General features: G+C 42.4%; 1 protein-coding gene across 2 annotated transcripts in view; it reads right to left on the bottom strand.

Moving 5' to 3' along the window:
* The window catches only part of KIAA0319L (KIAA0319 like), a 100879-nt gene that overhangs the window by 20988 nt on the left and 67775 nt on the right, over window positions 1-12116 (bottom strand). For both annotated transcript variants that reach the window (XM_040231721.1, XM_040231720.1), the window contains exons 7-11: window positions 10313-10400; window positions 8833-8925; window positions 6954-7086; window positions 3717-3945; window positions 504-627 (exon numbers count right to left, since the gene is read on the bottom strand). In XM_040231721.1, coding sequence (XP_040087655.1) covers window positions 504-627; window positions 3717-3945; window positions 6954-7086; window positions 8833-8925; window positions 10313-10400 — 667 coding nt within the window. The remainder of the gene's footprint in view (window positions 1-503; window positions 628-3716; window positions 3946-6953; window positions 7087-8832; window positions 8926-10312; window positions 10401-12116) is intronic.

Genomic DNA, 12116 nt, shown 5'->3' with positions numbered 1-12116 from the left:
ATGCTAAATGTGAAGTATAATGCTACAGGAGTTTTAGGAAAGAGCCTGAGGGATAAGGCAGGGCTTGTTTGAGGAAGTGGGCTTTAAGCTGGCCCTTAACGGATATGGTAGGAGGAGTTCCTTAGTGGTCTAGGTCTGTTACGATTTCACTGCTGTGGCCTGGGTTCTATCCCTGGTCGAGGAACTGAGATCCTGCAAATTGTTAAGGTGGGTCAAAAAAAAAAAAGGATATGGTAGGACTGCGGATGGCAGAGACCATCTGCTAGCTCCCCATGAAGGAACAGTAACCAGCCAAGAGCAAGGGCACAAATGAGGCTGTGAAATGCTCTTTCTCTGTACCTGTGAAGAAGGCACCAGGGGAATGGACAGTCAAAGTTGCCAGGGGGATGGTAGATTGGTAACTCCCATTTCTACCCTCATATAGCTCAGAACCCAAGCCCTCTTCTCACCCAAGGGTCAAAGGACCAGCCAACAAAAGAGCCTGACGCAAGGTCAGAACTTACCAGGCTGCACAATAACGGTCACCTGAGCAGTGGCCTGCTGCCCTATTGTATCAGTCACCGTGAGCTGGTAAGTATAGTCTCCCTCTTGCATGGCAGAGAGCTGCAGGGTCGGTGTCCTAACCCCCTGAATGAATAAATATAGAGAAGTGGACTCTCAAAATCACATCATACAGTAAGTCCTTCTCTGGTCTACATCATCTACCCAGTTTTCTAAACCTAGGTTGGTACTGGGCCACCACCTCCCAATTAGTGAATACTCAACCAGACACTGTGAAAGTGCTGCACTCAATATGCCAGCAAATTTGGAAAACTCAGCACTGGCCACAGGACTGGAAAAGGTCAGTATTCATTCCAATCCCAAAGAAAGGCAATGCCAAAGAATGCTCAAACTACCGCACAATTGCACTCATCTCACATGCTAGTAAAGTAATGCTCAAAATTCTCCAAGCCAGGCTTCAGCAATATGTGAACCATAAACTTCCAGATGTTCAAGCTGGTTTTAGAAAAGGCAGAGGAACCAGAGATCAAATTGCCAACATCCGCTGGATCATCAAAAAAGAGAGTTCGAGAAAAACATCTATTTCTGTTTTATTGACTATGCCAAAGCCTTTGTGTGCATCACAATAAACTGTGGAAAATTCTAAAAGAGATGGGAATACCAGACCATCTGACCTGCCTCTTGAGAAATCTGTATACAGGTCAGGAAGCAACAGTTAGAACTGGACATGGAACAACAGGCTGGTTCCAAATAGGAAAAGGAGTGTGTCAAGGCTGTATATTGTCGCCCTACTTATTTAACTTCTATGCAGAGTACATCGTGAAAAACGCTGGACTGGAAGAAACACAAGCTGGAATCAAGACTGCCAGGAGAAATATCAATAACCTCAGATATGCAGATGATACCACCCTTATGGCAGAAAGTGAAGAGGAGCTAAAAAGCCTCTTGATGAAATGAAAGAGGAGAGTGAAAAAGTTGGCTTAAAGCTCAACATTCAGAAAACGAAGATCATGGCATCCGGTCCCATCACTTCCTGGGAAATAGATGGGGAAACAGTGGAAACAGTGTCAGACTTTATCTTTTTGGGCTCCAAAATCACTGCAGATGGTGACTGCAGCCATGAAATTAAAAGACATTTACTCCTTGGGAGAAAAGTTATGACCAACCTAGATAGTATATTCAAAAGCAGAGATATTACTTTGCCGACTAAGGTCCGTCTAGTCAAGGCTATGGTTTTTCCAGTGGTCATGTATGGATGTGAGAGTTGGACTGTGAAGAAGGCTGAGTGCCAAAGAATTGATGCTTTTGAACTGTGTTGTTGGAGAAGACTCTTGAGAGTCCCTTGGACTGCAAGGAGATCCAACCAGTCCATTCTGAAGGAGATCAACCCTGGGATTTCTTTGGAAGGAATGATGCTGAAGCTGAAGCTCCAGTACTTTGGCCTCCTCATGCAAAGAGTTGACTCACTGGAAAAGTCTCTGATGCTGGGAGGGATTGGGGGCAGGAGGAGAAAGGGACGACCGAAGATGAGATGGCTGGATGGCATCACGGACTCGATGGACGTGAGTCTGAGTGAACTCCGGGAGATGGTGATGAACAGGGAGGCCTGGCATGCTGCGATTCATGGGGTCACAAAGAGTTGGACACGACTGAGCGACTGAACTGAACTGAACCAGACACTTTGGAACATCTTGTTAAAAAGGCTTGACCCTTCAAGGGAATAAACCTCTGACACAGCAACAGTTTCAAATAAAGTCAGAGCGCTCACGAGGGAAGGGAGTACAGGAAAATGTGCAGAGATAACCAAGATCCGTTTCCATGACTCAAGCCAAAAAGAAGACCATGAACATGTAACAAAACAACACAATTTAGAAAACAATGTTCTAACAAAGTGTGATGCTTAACAAAGCTGCCTCAATAAAACATGGCAGCAACAACTCAAGATACTTTGTAATGCTGTGCTGTCCCCTTACAGGTCTGAACAGATTCTGCGACAGCAGAGAAACCTCATATAATACTTAAACTAAAGCTAGATGAAACATGAGCTTTAAGTCATGCCTCAAACATGAAAACGTAAGACTCCTGAGTGTCAGAAGGGATATTATAGATGATTTAGAGCCAACTGCCAATGCAGGAACTTCTAAAACAGTTGGCAAAACCTAGCAGCCTCTGGGCTGAATCCAGCTTGCAGGCATTTTATTTGGTCTTAGGGTCTTAAAAGTTGGAAAATTTCATGTAAAAGTCTAGACTTGTCTTCTCTTGAAAAGCTGGAGGATCTGACAACCCTGGGACCGTACCCCAAAGTGGCAGCAACCAGTCCAACGTGAGGGGCTGCTGAGCCCTTTAGTTGGGGCTCATGTTGTCCAGTTTGCCACATCCGCTTTTCTTCACTTAGTCACCTGCCTGTCGACTGACCTAGCCTCTTCTTCAGTATCTTCAGAGAGAAGATGCTCACAATCCAGTCAGGCAATCTACTCCAGTTTCTAACAGAGCTCACTAAGATGTGCTGTGCCATGCTTAGTCGCTCAGCCGTGTCTGACTCTTTGCGACCCCACGGGCTGTAGGCCACCAGGCTGTTCATGGGAATTGTCCAGGCAAGAATACGGGAATGGGTTGCCATGCCCTCCTCCAGGGGAACTTACCAATCCAGAGATCAAACCCAGGTCTCCCACAATGCAGGCATGCAGTGTGACCTGCAGGCAGACCTGGGTTCGACCCCTGGGTTGGGAAGATCCCCTGGAGAAAGGGCAAGGCTAACCACTCCAGCATTCTGGCCTGGAGAATTCTGTAGACTGTATAGTCCATGGGGTCGCAAAGAGTTGGACACGACTGAGCAACTTTTACTTTCGCTTTCAAAATGTGCACTCTTCAGCAGAAACTAACCCAACATTGTTAAGCAACTATACGCCAAAAAAAATTTGATTAAAAAAAAAAAAGGTTTGTACCCTTGTAGCTTCTAAAGAATTTGACTCCCTGAAATTATCCAAGAACAGCTATCAGTCTTTTCCTCTAATACTAAATATTTAAGATAAAAGTTTTTGCTAATGGGTTAACTGAAGGCCCTGTAACCTTTCTTAAAAAAAAAAAAAACAATGTTCTATGTACTAATCTGACTTTCGTTATTAAGACAGAGAAAAATAAGCCTTGGATGGGTGACCCAGTCCAGCAGCTCTAATTTCCCTGGGCAAGAAAAGACAGGTGCTCTTCCTTCCTACCTGCATCTCCATCACCTTCCCCTTGCTGTTTGGGCTGAGCGACCACTCATAACTGGTGATGCCATGATCATCAGTGCTCTGGTTCCCCAAGAGGGTGATGGAGTTCTGGGGGAGAGTGATCACTTGGTTGGGGCCTGCATTGGCCACAGGGGGGTAGTCCACAGCTTTGTTCACAGTCAGGCTTGCAGTGGTAGAGTTGGTAGCTCCATCAGAGTCTACTACAGTCAAGCTGTCAGGACAGAGAGAGAAGTACCGTCAGGGATGGGCTTAAAGAGAGGAATAAACATGGAAGAACTACAACTCAAGGCTAAAAAACTGCAATGTGGCAGGGTTACCAGGTGGCAATCAATTCTAACCCACTCTTTTTGGAGAGTTAAGAAAATGCTAGAAGCTAAGACTGACTGAGAGTTTACTGTGTGGCAGGCACTGTTCTAAGCACTTTGTATCTCACTTAATCCTCACAACAGCTCTATAAAGTACTGTCCTTATTTCACCCCTATACACATGAGGAGACCAAGGCAGAAAGAGGTAAAGTAACTTGCCCAAGCTTGAAAGCTTGATAGTAGTGGAGTCAGGATCTAAATCTAGACAATATATCTCTATACCGTTTCACTCTGCTGCCTACCTGTGTCCATGGCTGGGACCTTTCCAAGCACTGTCTGATCTGGCTCTCCCAACAACCATACAGAAAGAGGTATCATCAATCTCACAATTATACAAGTCTTTAAGAGGTTAAGAAACCTGCCCAGAGCTAAATAGTGAGTCAAGGTGCAAGCCCAGTGCTCTGACTCCAAAGCCCAGAACCAAGTCTTAAGAAACAGTAATTCCCAGCCCCTATCCCTATGAGGTTCAAAGACGCTACACCAAATAAAGCAAGATCTGACTGCAGCAGGCTCTCCTCCCATCATCCTGTTCTGGCTGTGTACACAGCGCGAGAATGGACTTCCTGGGCAGACAGCCTCTAGGATGGACCGGGAAGGCTGGCTCCAGTAAGACGGGAGCCTGAGATGGAAATGAATCTCCTACGCAACAGTCCCACAGTTTGTGCCAGTGTGAAAGAGAATTTGCAAGAGAAAAAAAAAATGTTCATTTATAAGAGAAGGCTTTTACCTAAATGATGCCTTCCAGCTGAACAGCCTAAAGCTTCTCTTGCCACCTCAAAATGTGAGCATAAGCAAGCAAGGAGGTTTGGGCTCCTTCCATTTTGCTGACAGAAAGAGGAAAAGCATATAAAAGACATGTCGTTTGTTTAAATCTCACCACCAGCCACAGAAAGAGCCAGACATCTGTGGGTTTTTAATCCCACAGTCTCACTTTTTACCTATGGTCTTAAGGGGATTTCTGATATTACAGCCTTGAGAAAAAGAGCACAAAAACATCACACACAAATAAGCAAATACTCGGAAAAGAAAAATCCACGTAAGCTATCCTCTTTTTCCAGTTTCCCTGTTTTCAGTTTTTTATTTTTTTTAAACATATCTTATTTGTCTTCTCTTTCAGAACAAAAGCAAGTTATAGACAGATGCAAAATGGCAAATGCCCATTACTCTGACTTTCACCTTAGACAGTCCCTGGCTTGTGTGTAAAAATCCTGGAATCAAACAGCAGCTGACCACAGGGCTGGGGAAAGAGGCCACCACCACATAAAAGCAGGGGACAAGAAAAGGCAAGTGGAATCAAACAAATTGGACCTTAATGCTAGTCAAACCCAATCCCATCATTTTACGGACTGAGGCTTGGAAAAACAGAATTGCACCCAGTAACCCGTTCTCCTGAAATGCTCCAGGTACACAGTGTTAAAACGCTGTGTAGCTTAGACTTGAGTCAGCAGCCTATGTGTCCTTGGGCAAGTTACTTAACCTCTTTGTGACTCTATTTCCTAATCTGTAAAATGAGAATAATTATATCAGTTACAAGGATTAAATGAGCTACTGCGTGCAAAGAGCTCCAAACAGTACTAAAGGCACAGTAAGTGTGCGAGAAGCAGTAGCTGTCTTTGTTACTATTTCAAAAAGGGTCACATGGCCCAGGCTAAACTCCATAAACATTAAAGTTTCTATATTAGAAATTCAAGGCAAAAACCAACTTATATTTCCATTTTAAGCCAATGAGAAGGTTCCTGTGTTGCTGTAATGGCAGCTACCCTTCATTCACTTGAAGTCTGGAGTCAGTGAGAGTGCTGCTAAGTCAGACTCGTTTAGTTATTTACATGGCAGGTGCTGTGCTAGGTCCTTGCTGCATCTCTGGTAGTGTCTCAAATGTGACTAATCTCAGGTCCAGCGGGGAGGACAGACACCTGTGAACAAGCTGCTGCACCATGGCAAGCACCACACCGAGACACTGAGTGTAACAGGGAATAGAGACTACTCCTCTCTGAAGGGATCTCTAAGAGCCTCGTTGAAAATGGAGGAGGTCCTTGAAGAGAGGCAGAACCCTGAAAGACTGAGAAGAGCACTCAAGGAAGCAGAGACAAAAAACATACAGGTCAAGCCAAGGAGCAGAGAGAACGAGCCCTGACCCTGGGGGTTAGAAAATCTGCATCTCAGCTCTAGCTGTGTGACCTCAGAGAAGTCAGTAGTTAGCCTCATTTTTCTCAGCGGTAAAATAAGGATAGTATAGTGTACATATGGTGTTTGTGCAACACTCAAGTACAAGTGCTTTGCAGAATACAAGGAATAATGTAAATACAAGGAAGATTACTCTAGAATCAGCCTCATACTCACTAACCACAATCTAGTATGTCAATGCTAGTTCCCAAAAGAACTGACTTTGAATCATATTCTCTGTAAAGTCCCCAATAGGGAAAGATCCTACAAATTATATTCAAATAAATAATTAGTCAAAAGTAAGGATTTTGAGATATCAGAAGCTGAGGAAGCATTTCCCAAAGGGAAGAGATGAGAGTAGATTCCTTATAGAATTTTCCTGAGAAAAGGCCATGGGTCCTTCTAGTTTATAACAGAAATTCCATAAAAAGGTTTGGATATATGCCAAGTATGACTCTGAGAAGGATTAGCTCTGTGGATCCTGATCTATTATGCAAGGACCATTGCCCTAAAAAGATCACTGTTTTGACCACAATTACCACATGGCTTAAAGAACGAATGGAACCAAAGGCTATATTATCAATCAACTCTATAGGGAATTTTGATATCTGTCAGAGTTACTCTTTTAATAATGTAAAACTCACAAGGGGGGAAAAACGGCCTATGGTAAGCTTGAAGGATCCAAATTTACCTGAAAGTGTAGTTCCCAGGAACAAGCTTACTTAATTTTAATATGGCGGTATCTTCAGAAATCTTCTTTTCTCTCAGAGGTCCCTTAAGTTCTTCCCAGTGGTACTGGACGATTTTATCATCATCAGTGCTTTCTTGGTCATAAAGAAATATCAGTTACATGAGAGCACTGGGTCTCAGCACTTATCCAGCTTACACAAACCAGGCCAACTATGAGGAAAACTTCATGAAATTACAGACTATCTCTCCAGAGTGTTTCTTTCCTAGGATTATTGGGTCATTCTCCCTCTCTATGAATATTCCACTGTGTAGTTTTCCAACGACTCCAACATAGGCAACCTCTGGTTAAAATGCTACTGTATAAAAAAGTAAAATCAAAAGTGATACTCAACCTACTTAAAATAAAAGAAAAGGAAATTTACACTTAGCACAGCACTTTTTAACCTATCTAATTGGTAACCACCAAAATTTCCTAACAGATTATATGGATAAAGGTGTGGGGGAAGAGGACTCCTCATAACGTTATGGTGGAAGTCATAAATTGAAACCTCTATAAACAGCAATTTGGGAAAATTTATCTTTGTCCCTGCAATACCTCTTCGAGGAACTTAATCCTGCACTTGTGTTATATATCTGTAGAACATTTAATATTTGTGTTAACTATCATGCTTATAAGATTATTCATGGTAATATTATTTTAAAAGCAAATCAAAAATAATTTAAATGGTCATCAATAAAGATTGACTGAAAACAAGTATATATTTATACAATGAAATTATACATTCATATAACGGAAGGTTACATAATCATTAAAAGAAAAAAAAGAATGAAGAAGTATTGCATGTATTAATTCAGAAAAATTCTCCAACATATAGAAACAAGCATTGTACATAACTGTGTGTGTAATGTGTTGTCACAGACCATATATTTTCTTATAAACACATAAAATATCTCTGGAAAGATGCATAAAATAATACCACTGGTTGTCTGAAGGAAAATGGACAGTTGGGAGAAAGGGATGATAATGATTCTTTTCACTGTGTACCTTTACATATTATTTAACTTTGACCTATTGAAAAATATAAAATAAATGGTACTCCGTGAACTCTTTCTACCACTCACACAAGTGTTTCACTCTGGTCTGTCTCTTCCTCTTGGCCTGCTACTCTTCCATCCTCCTCTGCTTGCCAGAAGCATCTACATGAAATGTTTAACCTTGCTAGAGACTCCTCTGCTAAGCAGGGACTGCCTCCACCAGAGACCACTGGTGATGCCAACACAGTCAGGATAACTGGGCCTTGATGGGTCTCAAAGAGCCAGGCGAAGACAGGCGAGATAACAGGCCTGAACCTCTTGTGTGCACACACAGCCAACCCAGAAATTCTCTCATGTCACCCATTAGGTGACACTACTCTGAAGGGTAAAATGTTAATAATGAGCCCAGGCAGAGGTTGGGGGAACAGTCTGAGTCCCTCCAGAAGGCTGACAAGGATCTTGTTAGGCAGTGATGGCTAAGTGAGAGCTCTTTGTCGAGACTCTCAGGTACTTATCTTGCCATGACGGATAGGAAGGAGCTTTGTTTTCATAACTAAGAATGGCAACTCCAGGCAAGCAAATTTGAAAATCAGCAAGCTTCAATGCTAAGTGCATGAATAACACTACTTTTTTACCATCTCAGAGAAGAACTATAACTTTAGTCGGGCCACATGGGGATTTTAAAAAGGGCCTGTCTAGTTTTTACTTCCTAATAGATTGCTTCAGATAGTTGGTCTTCCCTAGCATGGCCAAGAAGACTGGTCTGAACAGTATTCAGACACAGCTGGCTGCAAGAGTACACAGTGAATGCTCTTCCAAAACATCATGCTGAGACATGTACTCACGGCTGCCGTCAATGACTGTAGAAGTGGTCGGCAGAGAGATCTCCTGGTACTGTGGTGACACAATGGCAACAGGAGGCCGATTCTTACGGGGCTCTGCAAAAACATGACCCACAAGAAACTGGAAGAAGGGCTTCCTTAAGTTATATCATAGGAGAAGCAAGTCATATGAGTGCACTATATGTCAGTTTCCATTACATAACTGGATAGCTGAGCGTCGCCGAATGGGAAAGTCACACGATCAAGCTGACATTCTAACCTAAGACACCTGGGATTGTTAAAATCTCTTGGAAACCTGATGATGGCTAAGGCCACGCCCTGTGCATACTTTCAATGCTCATGCACTATCTAGTATATTGTAAGGACTATAGCAGCAACTGACTGCTTTCAGGCAAGCTGAATAGAGGCGGACAACAAACAAGCTTTGTGCAATAAAGGACTTGGCAAGCAAACCATCTCCTGGCACAGACTGTGTGAAAAAATAATGAGTGATTTCTTCACCATCCCTGAGCTGGCTGTGTGTGAGATTATTAGGCCTGAGTGCTGGGAAGGAACAAAACACTTCAGTCCACTCTCATGAATGTGAGCTACAAACCCAGCAGCCTCCTCTTTGAGAAATGACCAAACGGTCTTTATGCTTAACACATTTTTACGAAGGTGAAGGGATTACTTTGGCTACAAAGTTCAAGGAAGGAAAAGACACCCTTTACCTACAAAGATAGAAAACAGTATTAAGAATTTGTGCCCATGTATGTGTCACTTTCCAACTATCCCCAAATTTTTCTGAAAATGCGAAACAAGATACCTTGATAATGCACTGTAATCTACCAATGAAAGTAAAAGTCTCTCAGTCGTGTCCGACTCTTTGTAACCCCATGGACTATACAGTCCGTGGAATTCTCTAGGCCAGAATACTGGAGTGGGTAGCCTTTCCCTTTTCCAGGGGATCTTCCCAACGCAAGGATGGAACCCAGGTCTCCCGCACTGCAGGCGGATTCTTCACCTGCTGAGCCACGAGAGAAGCCCTAGTGGATCTCCTGAACAGAATGATGAGATCTGGCTTCCAAGATAAAAGAGGACTGGCAGGGTTTAAACGAGGAATTCTGTGTGCAAAGGCCCACATTTTTGGAAAGAGATCAGACAGAGCCTGCCACCTTATGCTTGCTTCTCCCAGGCCCCTGCCTTTCCTGTGTCTCTTAATTACCACACATGGTCCTCTCTCAGCATGACCTACTTGGAGAAATAATTCTCAAGTAGACAGGCCACACAACACTGTGGGCCACGTGACCAACTTTATCCTGCCCAGCGAGGTATGCCAATTAGAATCAAACTACATACACTTTGCCAGAACTAGCAATTGCCCAATACGTAAACATATTACCAAAAAGGAATGAGAATTTAAGACCCTTAAAGTTAAATCTCCATCTCCTTGAGAATCCTGCAGAGGGAGCAATGGAGACAGGGCTGGGGCTGGGAAACATACCTGGTTTCACTGTCACATTCACGTAGCCTTCCCCGTGAGCATTCTGACCATCTACAATCACTTTGAATTCATACAGGCCTGGAGTGAGCTGCAGAAGTGAGAGAAGATCTTTTAGAAAACCACAAACAGCAGCAATTATATTTAAAATAACACATATTTCTAAATTTTTCAATGCTGATTCTTGCATATTCCTGTTCTTGCACCATTTCCAAAATGGAGAAAGTAAACTAGCTAAAGAGATGAAACAATGAATTAGAAACTGAAAACCCATAGCTTTTAATGCGAATCTTATTACTAGCTGACTCTGAACAACAGAAGGGATTTCAGTATCTCTGTACTCCCATTTTCTTTTCAGAAGAACATTAAGAGCCCAACCATCCTATTTCAGTTATGAAATTAAAACAATCAACTCTGCAAAGAAAAACATTTTGTAAAAACACCAAATAGCTCTCAAATATCTGAATATTTTCCCCTCCTGATTTCTACTAACTGTATGAACATAACAGCAACAACAACAAAATCCCACAATCCCATTGTCCTAATACCCCAATTAATCATATTTTTCTTATATCCTTCTTTTACCACACACACACGAAAAAAGAGCTACAAACAGTTCACTTGTTCAGCAAACACTTATTGAGAACCATTGTATATGGTCACTGTTCTAGGCTTGGGGTTTGGAGATGAATAAGGCAAGGCCCCCACCTTCAAGGAGCTCACTATTCCAGCAGTATGTATCACACTTTTCGTTGTTCTTTCTCCAATTCATTTAGCATGAACACTATTCCCATTAGAACAGTCTCTTTAATAGTCATTTTAATGGCTGCAGAACAGTACATGACTAAATGTGCCATAATTCACATAAGCATTTCACATTGTTGGATAGTTGTTTCACAAATTTCACTATTATAACTAATGCTGTGATGAACATCTTTCAGGCAAAAGGATTTTTTTCTTTTGAATTGTCTCCTTTGGGCCCATGCTGATCGAGCGCACGTGGCCTTTCTGACCACCACCTTCTTCCTGTGAGGCTCCCCCTCCTTGACTTTCCCTACTATGCCTGCTCCTCATTTTCTCCCATTTCTCTTCCTTCTAGACCCTTAATGACTGTGTTCCCCAGGATCCCAACTGCAAGCCATTTACTTCTTTACTCTCTATAATCTCTGGATGATTATATCTATTACCATGGCTTTGGTTGCCACCTATTTGATGCTGGTGTACTATCTTTGTAGCCCAGACCTGCATCCTGATCTCTAGCCCCTTACCCTCAGCTGCTTACTGGTCACTTCCACTCAAATGTTTCACAGGTTCCTCAAACTCACTCTGTCCCAAAATGAATTAATCATCTGCAAACAAATCTCCTCCAAACCTGCTCCTCTTTCTATACTTCTCACTTCGGTGAATACTGTCACAAACGCACCAACATCCAGCCAGTCCCTAGGCCAAAAGGCTAAAATTATCCTAGATCTCTCTTCCCCAACACCTCCATCCAATTAACTGATCACCAGATTGACCTCCATAATATTTTTCAAATCCACCCACTTCTCTCTATTCATATTCATCACCTTAGTTTTTAACCATTCATCATAGCACAGTTGTTAAGAGCATGGGCTTCAGAGATGGAAAATTCCAGTTCAAATTTACCATTTAAGAGCCTTGTGCACTTAGACCAAACCACTTTATTTTTCTAATTTTTAGCTTCATCATTTGTAGAAGAGATATTAATATTTATGCCTTGGGGTTGTTAGGAAGATTAAATGAAATAATTGCATAAAACAATTAGCCCTGTATCTAGCACATGGAA

The sequence above is a fragment of the Oryx dammah genome, unplaced genomic scaffold (genome assembly GCF_014754425.2).
Source record: "Oryx dammah isolate SB20612 unplaced genomic scaffold, SCBI_Odam_1.1 HiC_scaffold_28, whole genome shotgun sequence".
Classification (NCBI taxonomy): domain Eukaryota; kingdom Metazoa; phylum Chordata; class Mammalia; order Artiodactyla; family Bovidae; genus Oryx; species Oryx dammah.
This window is presented reverse-complemented; position numbering and strand designations above follow the sequence as displayed.